At 34.4% G+C, this 17,196-nt stretch overlaps 1 protein-coding gene across 4 annotated transcripts in view; it reads left to right on the plus strand.

The window, feature by feature from the left end:
• Nucleotides 1–17,196, plus strand: part of LOC118182303 (uncharacterized) — a 495,450-nt gene that overhangs the window by 263,481 nt on the left and 214,773 nt on the right. For 3 of the 4 annotated variants that reach the window (XM_085807736.1, XM_085807739.1, XM_085807738.1), the window contains exons 6-8: nt 279–401; nt 5,095–5,220; nt 16,842–16,964. In XM_085807736.1, coding sequence (XP_085663862.1) covers nt 279–401; nt 5,095–5,220; nt 16,842–16,964 — 372 coding nt within the window. The remainder of the gene's footprint in view (nt 1–278; nt 402–5,094; nt 5,221–16,841; nt 16,965–17,196) is intronic. The other variant, XM_085807737.1, reaches the window with a different exon arrangement.

Here is a 17,196-nt window from a genome sequence, read left to right on the forward strand (position 1 = left end):
AAGAGAAGGATGAATCATTCAAATCCTAACTATGTTTAAGAGGGAAGTGTATAGCTATCTGAAGTTCTGCGATAAGTAAGTAATCCTAACCGAAAGAAATGTATAATTCAAAGTAGTTAAATAGACCAGCTGCTTGCAGATTCTCTCGTTATATGCTTAAGCAATCTTTCCCCGCAAAGCATACTTAACGTTACTTGATTTTAAGGACTGCATCTTATTTCACTCTGCTTTTCTTTTGCTTTTAATACTAACTGTGTCCATTACGTTATCATCTTTAGATATCGATGAATGCCAAAACTACAACGGAGGATGCCAAAACAAATGCATTAATTATGAAGGAGGTTATTCTTGTGAATGTGAACCAGGGCAGAGACTTCATACAGATGGTCTTACGTGCATTGGTAAGGAAAATAACCCCAATGTCTAGATGTTGAATAAGCACGCATTCCACGATTTAGAAATCCTAACGCATGTCTTTATTCATGCGAATCATGATTTAAGGCACTCCGCCGAACCTTAAGTCATATCAGAATCCCCAATGAAAAGCTTTTGAGTTCACCAAAAAAAAATCGATTAACTCAGCATCTTTCTGTCTAATGGCTAGAGTAGCTATCTTTTAGGATAGAAGAGAAATAATAAACGAATACCCGCATCCTAAAAGCTTGCTATTTTATTTTCTTTCTATGCCTATATCTGTATTGCGATGGAAATGGCTTTGTGTCTGCCTGCATGTGTGTGTGCATATTCTACGTTACTCATGCCTTTTAAGTTCTTTAACGTTTATTCACAATTGGACCCTTGTGTTCAGCAAGGTCATTTTGAACATGTATGGCAGATTTTTTTTTCCCTTCTTCGATCAATGATCTCAATTGATTCCAATGACGATGGAATTTTTACCCCAGTGCATTCTTACTGCAGTTAAGGTTATGTGGAAGGGAAAAAAACGTCTAAATGTTTCTGAGAAGTCATGATTGAAACTTCATGCAAAGAAAAAGAATATCTTTTGTAAGACCTTTTTATCTCTAAAATGCTATATCTGTTAGTAAATCCAAATGCCTCCTGATTGTCAACTGAAAAAAATTTAAGCTTTCTGTACTATGCAATGAAAGAAAATAATATGTTTTGATAAAATGTTTATGAATTGTCTCAAATTAAGTTTGATTAAGCCTTTATTATCGAGTTCTGAAGTATTTCTCTGTGTCTAATACTTTTAATAAATCTAACTTACAATGCAACTATTGAAAATTCAGTACTTAATATTTAAGAGTAGTTATATAGCATTCTGCATCCAAGTTTTAACAAACAATAAAATGGCATAGCTGAAGTTTTCAGAGGCGAATTTCTGTACAACTAAACATTTGCATCTACTAGATCTGATTATACAATTGCGAAAGTCAATAAACTTCCTTAATTCTGTCAAATTTTCTGTGGTTTTTCTAATTTAAAAAATGTAAATTAAAAAATAGTTTGGTTGAATTGTATAAAATATTGTGTAGGTAAGTATGAAAGTACTATCTTATCCGTTTAACAAAGAGATAAATATGTAACAAATGAAATGAAAGATTCCTCAATCAGTTCTGTCGAATTTTATTTTCATTAGATGAAATTATCGGAGTTTATGGATCATATTTCAGAATTTTATAGATTTTATTTGGAAGGAGGAGGCTAGCTAGTTTATGTTCTTAATTTTATACCTATAATATTTTTAAATGTTCCTGAAAGAACTAACTTTCTTTATTCGATAAAACATTTCTTTATTCAAATCTTACTAATTCTAACCAAATATCATCTTGTAGCTACTCTGAGCTCCGCGCTTTTAATTTTCTAGAGATAATTTAGCATTCAATGTATAGTGTATATCTGTGTTGATTCTTGAAATAATCTTCACCTCCCGTACTTGCTATGATTTAGAAAAACTGGGGACAGGGATGAAAAATATGCTCTGTAACTCAAAGACTTGTCCTTCAAAATACCGGGTGATCAAAAAGTCAGTATAAATTTGAAAACTTATTAAATCACGAAATAATGTAGATAGAGAGGTAAAAATTGACACACATACTTAGAGTGACATGGGGTTTTATTAGAAAAGCAATAATTAGAAAAGCAATAATCTGATCAGAAAAGCAATAATTAGCATAACAAATTAAGACAAAGCAAAGATGATGTTCTTTACAGGAAATGCTCAATATGTTCACCGTCATTCCTCAGCAATAGCTGTAGTCGAGGAATAATGTTGTGAACAGCACTGTAAAGCATATTCGGAGTTATGGTGAGGCATTGGCGTCGGATGTTGTCTTTCAACATCTCTAGAGATGTCGGTTGATCACGACTTCAGGTAACACAAAGCCAATAATCGCACGGACTGAGGTCTGGTGACCTGGGAGACCAAGCATGACGAAAGTGGCGGCTGAGCACACGATCGTCACCAAACGACGCGCGCAAGAGATCTTTCACGCGTCTAGCAATATGGGGTGGAGCGCCATCCTGCATAAAAATCGTACGTTCCAGCAGGTGTTTATCAGAAAGGCTGGGGACGATGCGATTCTGTAACATATCGGCGTACCTCTCACCCGTCACGTTAGCAGTTACAAAACCAGAATCACGCATTTCCTCGAAGAAAAAAGGCCCGATAACAGTAGATGTGGTAAATCCAACCCATACTTTTGAACTTTTTTTTTTGGTTCTAATAAAACCCCATGTCATTCTAAGTATGTGTGTCAATTTTTACCTCTCTATCAACATTATTCCATGATTTATTAAGTTTTCAAATTTATACTGAGTTTTTGATCACCCGGTATATTGAGAAAGTGAACCTTAGGATTCAAGAGATTTAACTTGTAAGGAATATGACATTACGCGCTGTCATCGTATAAGTCCAGCTAGATCGAGTCCTGGAGAGATTACAGTTGTTTTTTCAAGTTTCCTGACTCATGAAATTATAAAAGTACACATTCGCTCGCGAGCTAAAATGTGGTGGACAATAATTCACCTACATGTGGTCGAATGGGTTTCGAGGCACTCCTCAGTCACCCTTTAAATGAGCAGGAGTATAGAAAAAAAGCTATCTTAATCCTCTTGTGCATACTGCCGTAGCTCAGTCAGCCAATAACTTTAAGGTCCATGGTTCAAATCCAGATGAGAGCACTACTGATTTTTCATGTTTTCTGTTCCAAAATGTCTAATGGTCTTCACAAGTTATGCACTTTAATAATTTTGTTTATATCTTCCTAATAAATGTAGCTGTATATTTAAAAACTGTGTTCTTAAACTTGTTTTTCACTGAAAACAGATTTTTAAATTTTAACTAAAAACTGCAGTATTAAATGAGAAGTTTATATCTTTCTATCTTTTTCTTATAATTCCTAAATTGAAAATTTCAACAAATTTGAGAATCTTATATAATTCGCGTTGAAAAAAATTTAGGCTTTGTTCTACTTTAGCAAAACGAAATTGTTCTTTCAAATTCTTAACGCCTCTAAAAGGACCGATGTAAATGACATGATTAGGACTCTCGTCCCAGATTTCATGCCCAACAAAGTCGAAATCAGCTTTTTATTTTTAAGATCCTTCGTGCACAAGTTACCTTTTTCAAAATGGTTTACGGAAGATTGTCTTCTAATTAGCTGTTACACACCTTAGATCGACCTTTTAACAAGTATAATCTCGTTTAGTAACTTCCCATTATTTAGAAAATTGCAAATTTTAAGGCCGTTAAGCCATTTTTTTATGAGTTAAAAATCTTTGAAGTAATTTCACCTTCCCAAAGCCCAACTAAGCATTCAAAATAAAACTAAAGCATGAGGCATAATCTATATGTAATGCCATAAAAGTTATATAAATTATTATCCAGTTTAAAATTCGTGCAGTTGTTCAATGCATGCAAACTAATAAAAGCAGAATTTGTTAATAACATTAACGAATTTTGGTTTCCATATTGTTTCCATATTGTACAGGCTCGGTGGATATGGCTTCCCCGCAAAGCAGTTTTAGGGTTGCGACAAAATAGCAAGGAAGGCAGGGTTGCCACATTTGGCGAGAAATCGCCTCTTTGGCGATATTTGACGACAAAACTGGCGATATGCCATGGACGGATGGAGAACCTTCTGAAACGAATTCTTACCAGCTCAGCCCAGAATGTTCTCGAACACAAGCCGAAAGCTATATAAACCCTGCTGGTCCGCAGTCAGTTAGTGTGTTCCTCGTCTAGAGTACGAGTCAGCGTGTCTCGAGTTAGTCAGTCCGTGCGAAGTCGATTAAGTTGACAGCCGGGCAGCGAGTGCCGAGTGGGTCGTCGAGTGCACCGAAGGAGTCTCATAGTGTATCGCGGTTAGCGCATCGTCGAGAGAGCATGTTGAGCTCCGGGAACGACTGACTCGAAGTGTCGGGAGCTGTGCTCTGTGTGTCGTTGAGTGCATCGCGAGTTGTAGCGTGGAGAGTCTCGAGAGTACGTGGAGTTCCGAGAACGACCGAGCAGAGTCGGAAGCTGTATTCTGGTGCTTTGCAGTGAAGCTGTCTCCACCGTTATTGCCTGACAGTGTGAAGGCTGTGTCGCTGAAAGTGTCAGCGTGTTTATAACAGTTCGACGACTGTAAAAGTGATTTTGGAGCTGTCTTGATTAGTACTGGCTAAATAAAGTGTGTTTCGATACTTCATTAAGTGTCATCGTTATGCACTCCAAATCCACACGAACCCCGTACGAACGTGAAGGAAGAAAATAACGTAACAACTGGTGTCAGAAAAGGAAAACGCAACAATATCAATCTGCATTTTGTAAATCTCGGTAGAAAGCTTTTGAAAATAATCAAATGAGCACTTATTTTTTTAAAAATTGCTTTTTTTTTATCTCTGATTGATTATAATCTATTTTTACTTTATCTTTTATAAATGGTTTATTTAAATATGTTGCTCATTATTTAAATATGTTGCTCATTATTGAAGTTGAATCTTTTTTTTTTTCCTACTTTCATCTTTGTTTTTAAATTTAAAATTGTCATCAGTTTATTTTCCAGTTTTATATATAGACTGAGAAAGTATAAATACTGTATCTCTTTTATTTTTTTGGATGAAATGTATGTGAGTTGGAATTTTCTTCAGATATGGTGAATCGATGCAGTATTAACAATGGAGGTTGTCAGCATATATGCGACGAATCTCACGGAAGGACTCGTTGTCGCTGCCGACCAGGTTATGTGTTGAATCTCAACGGCCGAACGTGCGAAGGTAAGTGTCCATCAAAATTAGAAAAATCTGATGAAACTAAAAATCATTACTAAAACCTATAACACAAAACACAAATGCTGCTTTTTAATTCAATTGCAGTAGTAAAAAGTAAAACTTTTGTTAACGTTAAGTTATAAGGTATTTCTCCCACTTTCCTAGCGTCCTTCGTGGTGTAGTGGTTCTGCACGCTGGGCCGGTATTCCAGAGGTCCGTGGTTCGATTCCCGGCGAAGGCGGTTGTTAATTTTTCATCTTTTCTGCCTCTAAAAAATTTCCTAATGACTCTACAAAGTCATTAAATGATTAATTTCTGAATTATAAAAATATTAAATTCAAACTTAAATCTAAGGTATCTAACTTAGTAATCAAATAAAAATTCAATCCCTTAAACAAAAATAAAACCAGAAATGATTAAATGGGAAAAGTTAGCAGAACTAATTATGCATGTATGTATGCATAGATGTATGTATGTATGCATAGATGTATGTATGTATAAATACATATTTCAGATGGGACGAATACTAAACCTTCCGAAAACCAAATCCTAAAAGATTTTCTCTCGAAACCTTCATGTAAGAATCATAAAATAAGAAGGAAAAAATGTTACTCAATATTAAAAATTTTTAATCGAGACAGAATTTGAAATGTAAAGCAAATCTAAGGATGCAATTTTTAAAAGTGCTTCTCTATTTATTAAGATTACTGTTCTGTAGCATTTTCAGAGATTTCATTAAAACTCTTTACAGTATATGCGTGTGACGTAGAATGTTAACTATAATTTCATCACTTCTTAATTCTATTTTAGATTTTGAAATTAATTTTTTATTACCCTTAGTTAGTTTAACATGTATCATTTCTAGTATATTTTCTGGGAAATTTGAAAACTTCATCTCTAATTTGAATTCACTTGACAATGGCGAAATTTACGCCTTCTTTCAATGATTGCTCCAAAAAAGTATTAACTTAAAAATCACATAATCACATATTTCCATAAAATTACATTAATTTCATTTATGAGACCAGTTTCTCTCTTTAGGACCGTAACATTTGTCTTTTATTAGGTATCAAAAATTCTTTCAATGATGTCCTTTAACAGAGGTTGAGAATCTGTCTTTCAATCCGGCATGACAGTTACATCATCAATAATCAATAATGTAATGCCATCATAGTACCATGAAAGAAAGTTCTTACAGCTGTTCATTAGCTGAAATACTTTTCACGCAAATCTTCATCTTCTTAATTCTAACTTGCAATAATCAACATACAATTCCTAGTCCTGTGAAAATTGAATCAGGGAGATCGCCATGCTGTATTGTTTTCCCTGGTACTAAAATTAAAATTTTCTATACGCTGAGCTTAACTTTCCTTGTACTATTTTACAGATAGGCAAGAATTGCCATCAGTAGAAAAGTAAAAGTTCGCAAGATTCGATGATTCATTTTCTATACATATGTGTATGTGATATGTGTATAGTATTCGATGTATAAATTAATATAAAAGTTCCTAAAACTTTTTCATTTAATACATTTTTTTTCCTTTTTTACATTCAGGCACACAGTTAATTTGTCATAATTTTATTTAAAGCATTGATCTCTTTGACTTCTTGTTTCTAAAATAAATGGCTTTGTTAGGTAGATAATTAGCTATAAATTCATAATTGTACAAAAGTTAAAGGAAATATTTGAGTTTATTTAGTAATAAACAAACAAACCTTACTTCAGTAGAACGACAGTTTGTCCTTCTGAGAAGAAATCTCTGAAGAATTTAGGAGCATCTTGAAAGACTTTCTCATCCTTGCCTCTAACTTCTCTTAACAAGGATGTAGGAGTAATAGCTCTTTATTTTAATATGGAAATGTGCCATTTAAAAAATGTGAAATATGTAAATAAATATTCCCGCTTATTTTCTCGAGAAATGTATAGGGTGGCCATAAATGGATGCCATAGCTTATGAAGAGTATCTCAAAAACGGCTAGTAAGAAAATGTTCAATCTCACTGCATATTCACTTGACAGTAGATAAAATTTAAATAAGAAGCTGTCCCTGAGTTAGTAATAAATTTTATAGCTAATGAGAGCTGTAATCGCTGAAAATGTTTGCCAGTACGGGCACTTAATAAAATAAGGGTAAGTTGAAAAATAAGTTTCCTCTGTCGACTGTGGTCAGAGTTGTGTATGAAAGTCAAAAAATAGAATGAGACATTAAAGATATGACATACCTTTATTTTTCCACATAGGTACCAAGTACATTCAGACATTTGTCATATCGTTTGATAAGCTTCAAAAAGCCCTCCAGGAAAAAATCAGGGCTTTGCATGTGGAAGAAGCGTTGAACGGCTTGTTTCACTTCAGTATTGCTTCCAAAGCGCCTTCCCCCGAGATTTGTCTTAAGCCGGAAACAGATGGAATTCGCTTGGTGCGAGATCAGGACTGTATGGCGGATGGTGTAGGCGCTCCCAACCAAGAGTTGCAATATGGTTTTGCGTTGCCGTCGCCGAATGTGGTCTGGCATTGTCATCCAACAGCAGAACGCCAGATGTGAGAAGGTCAGGCCGCTTTTTCCGAATCGCCTCTTTCAATTTCGACAGGGTGTCACAGTAGCGCGTAGCATTGATGGTTTCAACCTCCAAAAAGTCCAGCAACAAAACTCCTTGGGCGTCCCAGAAAACTGTGAGGAGCACTTTACCTGCAGAGGGAGTTGTTTTGAACTTCTTTCGGACAGGTGATGACGGATGTTTCCACTCCATAGATGCGACCTTCGATTCTGGCGTGAAATGGTGGACCCACGTTTCATCCCCCCCCGTCACAATCAGAAACAGAAAGTCTCGTGCGTTACCATCTTCATGGTAACGCACGAGATGCTCCAGGCTGACCCCCATGCGTTGTTCCTTGTGTGTCGAGGTCAATTGTCGGGGCACCCATCGTGCTGACACTTTTCTGCATCGAAGAATGTCGTGGATGATGTTTTGAGCTCGCTCATGTGAGATTCCAAGTTCTTCCGCTACTTCATCGATGGTGATACGCCGGTTCACTCTAATCATGTCATCCACCTTCCTGACATTTGCATCTGTAGTGGCCGTGCGCGTCCGTCCAGCTCTCGGTATGTCCTCCACTTGCTGACGTCCATCACTGAATGTGCGACACCATCTCCGCACCATTTGCTTCGACATCACACCTGGCCCATAGACTTCCACGAGGCGGTTATGAATTTCTGTTCCTGATACTCCACGTGCCCATTCATAGCGGATAACCGCCCTCCTTTGACCACGAATTCAAAACGCACCTTCTCTCCACACCTACCGGGGATCAAATGAGAGGCTGGTCTCCGCTTTGCGCAGGCACTGCAACAGTGCCATTTGCTTGATTTGCAGCAACCTCTACCCAATGGTGTATCGGTGACTTGCGCGTTTTCCTGCTGTGTCGCCTTTCGCCCATAGCCGTTCAACGCTTCTTCCATATGCAAAGCCCTGATTTTTTCCTGGAGGGCTTTTTGAAGCTTATAAAGCGATATGACAAATGTCTCAATGTACTCGGTACCTATGTGGAAGAATAAAGGTATGTCATATCTTTAATGTCTCATTCTATTTTTTGACTTTCATACACAACTCTGATCACAGTCGACAGGGGAAACTTATTTTTCAACTTACCTAAGTATAAACTACGATGTGTTAGAAAACCTTACATCAATAGCAATCACAAGTCATTGTCGACGAAGAAATTGAGGATGCTAGTAATAATCAGCAATCAAAGTAGCACATTATGCTAGGTTAATTATTCAAATTAGTTCATTTATTTTGAATTAAATATTGTAATTCACAACCAAGGCTTGTTGATGCTAAGACTCTGATTCAAGGCATATCCACGTTGCAAAAATTTTGAGCTGGAACAGACTAGTAGTGTCATCTACTCGTAGACTTAAACATCTAATTATTAGAGGTATTTTGTGCCCTATAGAGAACAGAAATGATTGATAAGGGAACAATCTTTTTAAATTATAACTATAATTTTCTGTTACCGCACGCGTTACACCTCTCAAATGGTATTTACTCATTTATATTTAAATAAAATTTAAATTTCATATTCACAGGGAGTATTCTGTAATAAAAAATCTACTCATAGACTTAAACATCTAATTATTAGAGGTATTTTGTGCCCTATAGAGAACAGAAATGATTGATAAGGGAACAATCTTTTTAAATTATAACTATAATTTTCTGTTACCGCACGCGTTACACCTCTCAAATGGTATTTACTCATTTATATTTAAATAAAATATTCACAGGGAGTATTCTGTAATAAAAAATGTCATTATCAATGTCAATATTAGTTATTTGAAGTTCGAGTTTATATTATTTTCATTTCCATTGAAAACGAACATGAACAATATTCCGGAAAGTCTGTAAATTTAGTTAATTAATTTACATTATGATATAAATCTTATTCAAAGATTTCAACATACAGACTTCATTAACTTTTATTTTTCGCACTTGTCAAAAAATAAATAAACTCAGTTACGAACTTTTGCGCTAAGAATAATCGTTTTGTTTGGGAATGCATTTATATATGAGCAGCTTTTTTTTCACAGTTGAAAATTAATAAAAAAAATAACTTGATTAACCGATAAGCATCTTACAATCCGTGATGAAGATAATTTCCAGTAATTTCTCTCCAAGGCTATAAACTTTACCAGAATTTAATATCATTACCTCTTCCGTGGTTTGACTAGTGTTCTGTCTAGGATAGCCTTGGCACCGAAGGTACAAAATACACGAATCCGGTTCCTGGTACAAAAGGGATAGTCTATAATGTCCAGGAAGGCAGGACAGGACAGGAAAAAGTGCAGGGGGCACCACGACATCGTCATAGACAAAAATGGTATTGCCCCACTGCACTAACCTTTTCTGGCATTTATTAAGACAAAAGATTACATTTCAAGTCATTACATTATGTAGTTGACATAATAAATTACATTAAAGTAACAAGTTATTTACATAGGAAGAACAATTATACAGATAAACTGGGGTACAGGTAATCGAGGTACAAATATATTCGTATACAGGAATCAATATGGAGATAACATGTTACAATTAATTAGGTGTTGCAGTTTGACATTTGTTGGTGTGCTTGGAGGAATGCCTTGGCATTTGGGAAGATGGATGTGATGTGAGTTATAATGCTATGTTATTTTTCTGTTGGTGGTATCGTTGTGTAATTGTGCACAGATTTTGCTGAGTTTACTTTGCACAGAGTTCATTGTGCATAGAGTTCAATGTGCACAGAATTGTGCACAGCAGCATGGAGAGCACTTTGTATAATGAGCATCAGGTCCAGGAAGGCAGGTGGCTTTCGCCCTTCCGCTATAACCTTGAACCTTAGGACTTAACTTGGGACCTTAGGTCCCAATCACATTATGTTTCGGCTACGCGGGACTTGACTTCGAAAGGGACAATTCTCAGAACCCGCACAATTCCAGGAAACACACGTAGCTAGGTTACCATTCTCACTTACTACAAAAACTTGAACGCCAAACACTAATCGATTATCGCTCAAATCGGGATCACGTGATCCTTCAGAAGCAGAACTTTCGTCTGATTGGTTGTCTCTACCCGGGACATTTTCGGTCAGGTCTGAAAAAATCCCGCGTAGCCGCAGCATTGCTTCCATACCTAGGCGGGACTTCGCTTCAGGCGGGGCTCTTTTTCTAGGAATCCAGAATCTCGTTAAACCAGAATCTTGTTTCTCAGAAAAGTCCCTTCTAGCAGGGACTGTAACCATGTGTGATAACCTCTTAAAAGGATGCGACGGTCGGTCTTTCTTCGCTGCCTTGCTGTGCGTCCTTAAATGAGATGCGGTACAAGTAACCTGATATCAAGTGCCAAGGTGTAGTAAGAAATAACGAGTTTATAATTTATTTGCAGGCAATTAATATTGTTGCCTGCTTACGGGTTCGTAATAGACTAAATGCATACAGAACCTATATTAGCTCGACAAAATGTATTTTTACCCAACGAAACACTTAACAGTTCCGGAACTTTCCAAAATATTCGTACAACTCTTCGCAGTATCACAGAGTAAAATCAGTAGTTACACATTTAAAGGGGTATCAGAAACCCCTATACCGACAATGTTAAATTGGCCATTTTCGATGTACCTTTTCTCAAAATCTGCTGTAGATACAAGCTTGAAATTTTATCTGTAATTAAAGTATACCTACCTGATTATACTGAAATGAGCTTTTGAAACATTTTGAATTTTAGAGTAAATTACAGAATATTTTGTTAGGCATAGTAAAATTCAGCACTTTTCTCACACAAAAAATTTAAAAAATTTTTTTCTAAGTTTATTACAAAAAGCTCATTTCAGTAAATGTTAGGAAACCTAATAAATAAGGTATAAAAAGTTTAGATACCTGTGAGCAGTAGTTCCTGAGAAAAGGTACAACGAGTATAAAAAAATCACGTTTGGAGAAAAACGCGTTTTTATGTAAAAATCCTCATTGATCAAAGCAGTAGATGACAAATTAAAACTAGATTTTTTTACAGTTCTAATTTTCATAGAGATTAAAGAATGGTATTTTTAGAAAGATAAAAGTGTAGAGAATTTGAAAATGCAAAAATCCGAAATCACAATTTTTTGAAGTTTTTGGGGTTCCAACACCCCTTAAAATATTTTTTATTTTAAATGTAAAATTTAAAAATGTTTGTTTTCCTTTTGTTAAAAAAATTCTGGCCTTCACTTATTTCTAGATCGTACATGCAATTTGAGTTTGACAGCACTGGTATTTGGAAAATGTTAACGAAACAAAGGCTAATAATTTAACTTTTCTCATTTTATAACTTGAGCATTTTAATGGATACAAAACAAAAGAAATTTATTAGAAAATTAAGAAAAATTAAAGTTCATGTTTCCGAAAAAAAATAAAAGCGAAAGAAAATACCATTTCCTTTTAGTTTGCGTAATATTCCACTCAGATATGTAATTTCAGAAGCAAGGTAGGGTTTGTTTTAAATTAGAGGATGAAAATTCGGAATAAAGGAAATTGGTTATGCTTTGGTTCTCGTATATACACCGTGACCACAAAAGTCAGTACCCAGTCTTTTTTTTCCTCAACCATTAGTCATAGACATATATTTCGAATTAAAGAATATTTTAAATGACGCAAAGACTCATATTTTGACATTTTTAGTTTTAAAGAATCAAATACGTAAAAATTACAGAAATCTTAATTTTTTTGCATTCTTCCGGTACTTATCCTTATAGTTTGGAAAGTTTTATACTCGTTATAAAAAATAAAACACAAAACCTCTTGACTGTCATACAACAAAAATTAACGGAGATGTTTGAAATTAAAATCGGGAATCACATTTAGGGGTAGTACACAAATTGAAGAACGAACTATTTGTATTTGTACTTAAGTAAAAAGGAAATATCGTTTAGAGAAAAGGTTTCTGATGTTTCCAGATTATACAATGAGCATTTCTATGCAGATATTGAAAAAAATTTTTCAATATAATTTTTTTTTTACGAAAAGAAGATCATATTCATAGAATCTTGTAGAATTCGTGTTCTAGAAAACACTAACCTGCTTCAGTTTTGGCTAGTAGCCAACTCGTAATATTATTTGAATTGATTAAAAATGCAAAATATTTGTATCGGAAGCACAAGTAAGTCTTCATCTTTTTTCATCAAAAATTGGCCATTTACTGTGAAAGAACTTTACGTTATGTTTTATTCAAAGTATTGTCCATCACTAATCTTTGGGTTGTCGTAGTGGATCCGTTTTTCTTCACCAGTAACTACACAATGCAAGAAAGAACATTTTCGTTTATACCCGGCAAGGAGCATTCCAGTGATTTTAAACGTTGTGAAATTGCTTATTCAGTCACTCCTAATGTAAGTGCATGTTCTACTTGCATTTGAAACGAATCTTCATCCAATAATGCTTCTAATTCTGCGTTTTAGCACACTTTCATCCTTCCGCCCCATTCTTTGTCTTCGACGTCAGCGTTTTTAAACTTTTAAAATTCCTTACTACAACTTCTCGCAAATGAGGCTCATTCGGCTCAAAACGCGACATTCTTGCCGATGCCGATACAAAATCACTAATATTTCAACGTTATGTTTTTATAATACGTCCAGTCTTGCGGTATGACGTTTTACATCGGACAATTTTTACCGTAACTTACTGTTGGCTCTATTTTATGTCAAACGGCTAAGGCTTATTTGTACTCCGATTTCCAGATTATGATTCTAAAGTAATAAAACTTCAGGAGATTATTATTAATATATTTTTAGACTTTGAATACTTATAAATTTCTTACGTGAAAATTCTTTTGACTTAACAAACGTAACAAAATTATAAGTAAAGGGACTGGTAAACCACAAAAGAATAGCCCTGAATCGCAATTAAGGAGAAAAAAATCAACGTCAACTTATCTTAATATCTCAATTAACTGCCCCTCAATGCAAATTCAGTATAACGTCAAAACCTCAAATTCTGAAAATAAACTTCTTAGTCAATTTTCCTCGTACGGGAGTCAACCTTATATGAATTCATTTCTTATAATGGGTACAAAAGCTTCCTACATATGAATATCGGAACCGGAAAAACGAATAAAAAGTAATTTCGTACAAAATTGTATTTTATTTAAAAATACAAAACATGAATCTTTTCATCATTTAAACATTTTTGTAAATGGAAGTATGTATCATTGACCAGCGGCTGCAAAAATAAAGGCAGGGTAAGGACTTACGTGAACACTGTGGGTATGCATCACATAAAGCGATTGGTTATCTTATAAGTGCTCCATGGCCTCTATAATATGCTTTTTAGCAACGTAAATTTAGATTTTAACAAGAAACAACAGTTATTTTTATCAAGCATACGTTGACCTATCTGTTGCCGATGGAATAAGACCATAGGTAATTTTATCATCTTAAATTCCTAGCTAAGAAACACGCTGAATGAGCAAGAATATCTTATTAATTTAGAAGTAATCTTGTTTCTCTTTATATGATATACTAAATACGCCAGTTCGTTTGAAGAAGTCCTGTCCTCAGTTATTCATATCTAACTAGGTAGATGTAATTAATCAATATGAGTCTTCATTCTATCAGGAGCTTAATGAATGCTCACGCGCACGATTACTTACCCAGTACAACTTCATTTACTTCCTTTATTTAATACAGTTATTGGTAAGAAATATTTTTTGGCATTAATTTAAGCAATAATCGCTATATGTTTTTCTTTCTTAAACCATAGCATTCATTCAGTCTCATTCCATTCTATTCGATAAATGTGCTTATTCTAAAACTTTTATTTTTGTTTCATTGGTAAATGCAATCCCACTCGGAGTTTGTTACACAGGTAGTAGCGGACTTAGCACGAGTGCCAGTCCAGCAGTACCATTGTTAAGTCAGGAACTTACTTTATTCTTGGTATCTCTGATAATATTCTTTACAAATTATGTTTATATTTAACATTAAATGCGTTTAAAGATATGTAAATTGACTTAACATTTACATAAAAATTATTTGAATACCTGTGCTTATGCCGTGCATACATATATATTTTATAAAATTAACACATACTCTTCTTTAAAATTAATTAACATTAACAAAAACACAAAAACATATACAGATGCTTTTAAAATTAGCAGGTGTGTAGATTTTACTCATTTGGATAACTGATTGCAACTGAGAATAGTTTCCTTAATCAAACAATTCCCAATTTTCTCTATTTGGTAATACTATGATATTAAATTTTGCTTGAAATCCATAATCTCTAGTAATCTGGTTAAGATATACTGGTTTAAGATATGTAAAAACAAATTGACTATGAGAAAAGTAAGGGGTACATTACGAATGACTTAAAACGAAGCAAACTAGTCTAGATACGTAATAGTGAAAAGGAAATTTTTTCATCTTTTAGTAGTAAATGCGTACGTAATTTCTTTAAATTAACGTAATTTTCATTGTAATCATCTGCACTTTTTATGGGTTGGAATTTTTATTAAAGATAAGTAATAGGATAAGTAATAGGATTTGCTTCTTTGCCAGCCAGTCTAATGCACAGGTTTTCAATTTGATACTGTTTTCAGTTAGTTTAGGCTTATCAAACAGAATCATCTAGTTACAAACGGTGGTATATAATATTAAACTTTGACTGTTCAAGTTTCTTTTCACTAATCCTTTTGTCATGCGACATACATCCAGCCAATAGTACAAAGGAGTAAACCGCTATACATTCCCCACCTGACTTACTACTAAAAAATATTGCTTTTCTTTATCACTGCCATCCAACCCTGGTAAACACAAATTTCGTATTATCGATGTCATTTCTTCAGTTACATCAAATGTACTTTTGAGTGTGCGCATTGAAATAGACTCTATGTATGCCTATGGGTATGTGTCGCCTACCAGAAGGATCTCACATAAATCAACTGTTATCTATGACAAGAAATTTGGATAATCAAAGATAAAATTAATGTATCGAAGATAAATATACACCAATTACATTGTTTGCTATAATCATGCATAACAGAGGCATTCCTTTTGACATACCTTGTAATTCTGTTCGGAATGGAAAAGAAATATACCATAATAGAATTTAAGATAAGTGAAAAAAGCAGCCTTAGGTTTGAATAAAACTCCAGTAGTTTCGACGGTGATCACACATAGGTCCCTCTTCCTCAGAAGCTAATAATTCTTGACACTGCAGATCAGACATCATAGCATCAGAGAGAAATAACTGGAAAAAGATCAGAAATGTTTTCCTTCTGGAAAACAGGAACCAAGGTCTGATTATCAATAGAGTTTTATACAAAACTTACGGCAGATAAAAATTTCATTTGTGTCTAAATTTAAATAATTCTCTTCATTCGATGACTGCGTATGCTTGTCGGTTTCCTTTCCTAGCTATATGGCTTGTCCGCTTGATTATAATGCTTAAATCTGTTCGTCGGTTTCTTTTTCTGGTCATATTATTTTCCTAATGATGCTTTTACTGTAATGCATGTATAAAGTCTAAAATGTATATTTCGGACATAAATTCTATATCTTACATCATTTATACTTTTGTAGCTTTTATTTAAAAATTAACGTAACCGCAATTATAAATTCTTGGCAACCTATTCTTATCGTAATGATTTAACAAACAGCGGATTAAACATAAAGCTCAATTTATTCACATCATAATGAAACATTCTTCACATCAAGCGTGTTAATCGTGCATAAAACACATTATCTTGTCAGCAAAAAGCCTTTGTGTAATTGAGTGTCCCAAAATAGTTCCCGATTCCTGATAGGCGTAATTATAGGAGAATGCTTTTCAGCGTGCTTCAGTGCAATTAAATTCCAGTATAATTACTGCCACGAATGTCATAAACAATCCGGTATCGTCCACTGGGGTTGACACATTTCTTTATTGGAGAAAACAGCATCTCTTCTTTTTAAATCTGTAATTGAGTTTTTCAGGCGTGCCTGGATGAAGATTTACCAGTAAAAAAGAGGTTGGAAATTATTGGGAAATTTGTTTCCCAGTTATTTTTTAAAGCTTGGTTAAAACAAATTACCTAGCTAAAATGGCAGAAAAAAATATATTTATGTCCCTTTTTTATTATTAGCTATCGATGCTTGCAGCCGTGATAATGGAGGATGCTCCCAAAGATGTGATACAGTTATGGGACGAGCAGTGTGCAGTTGTTTACCTGGATTCAGTCTGGAAAGAAATGGAAAAACATGTGTCGGTAAGATTTTAAGAAAATATTTTTAATTTTGCATTGTATGAACAGAACAGAAAGTTATATTTTAAAATAATAAAATTTAAGTATTTCTAGAGTTCATAAACAAGGAATATTTTTTTTCTTTTTCAGGCTATTACCTCATATATTCAAATTTGTTACAAATTTTGTTTCTATAATATTTTGTAGAAAATTTTATATGAATGAGAATGTTTTGCAGATTTCAGATATTTCTAAA

This window comes from Stegodyphus dumicola, chromosome X1 (assembly GCF_044657685.1).
Source record: "Stegodyphus dumicola isolate Sdum_Otavi_A_Nest chromosome X1, ASM4465768v1".
In the NCBI taxonomy this organism is placed as follows: Eukaryota; Metazoa; Arthropoda; class Arachnida; order Araneae; family Eresidae; genus Stegodyphus; species Stegodyphus dumicola.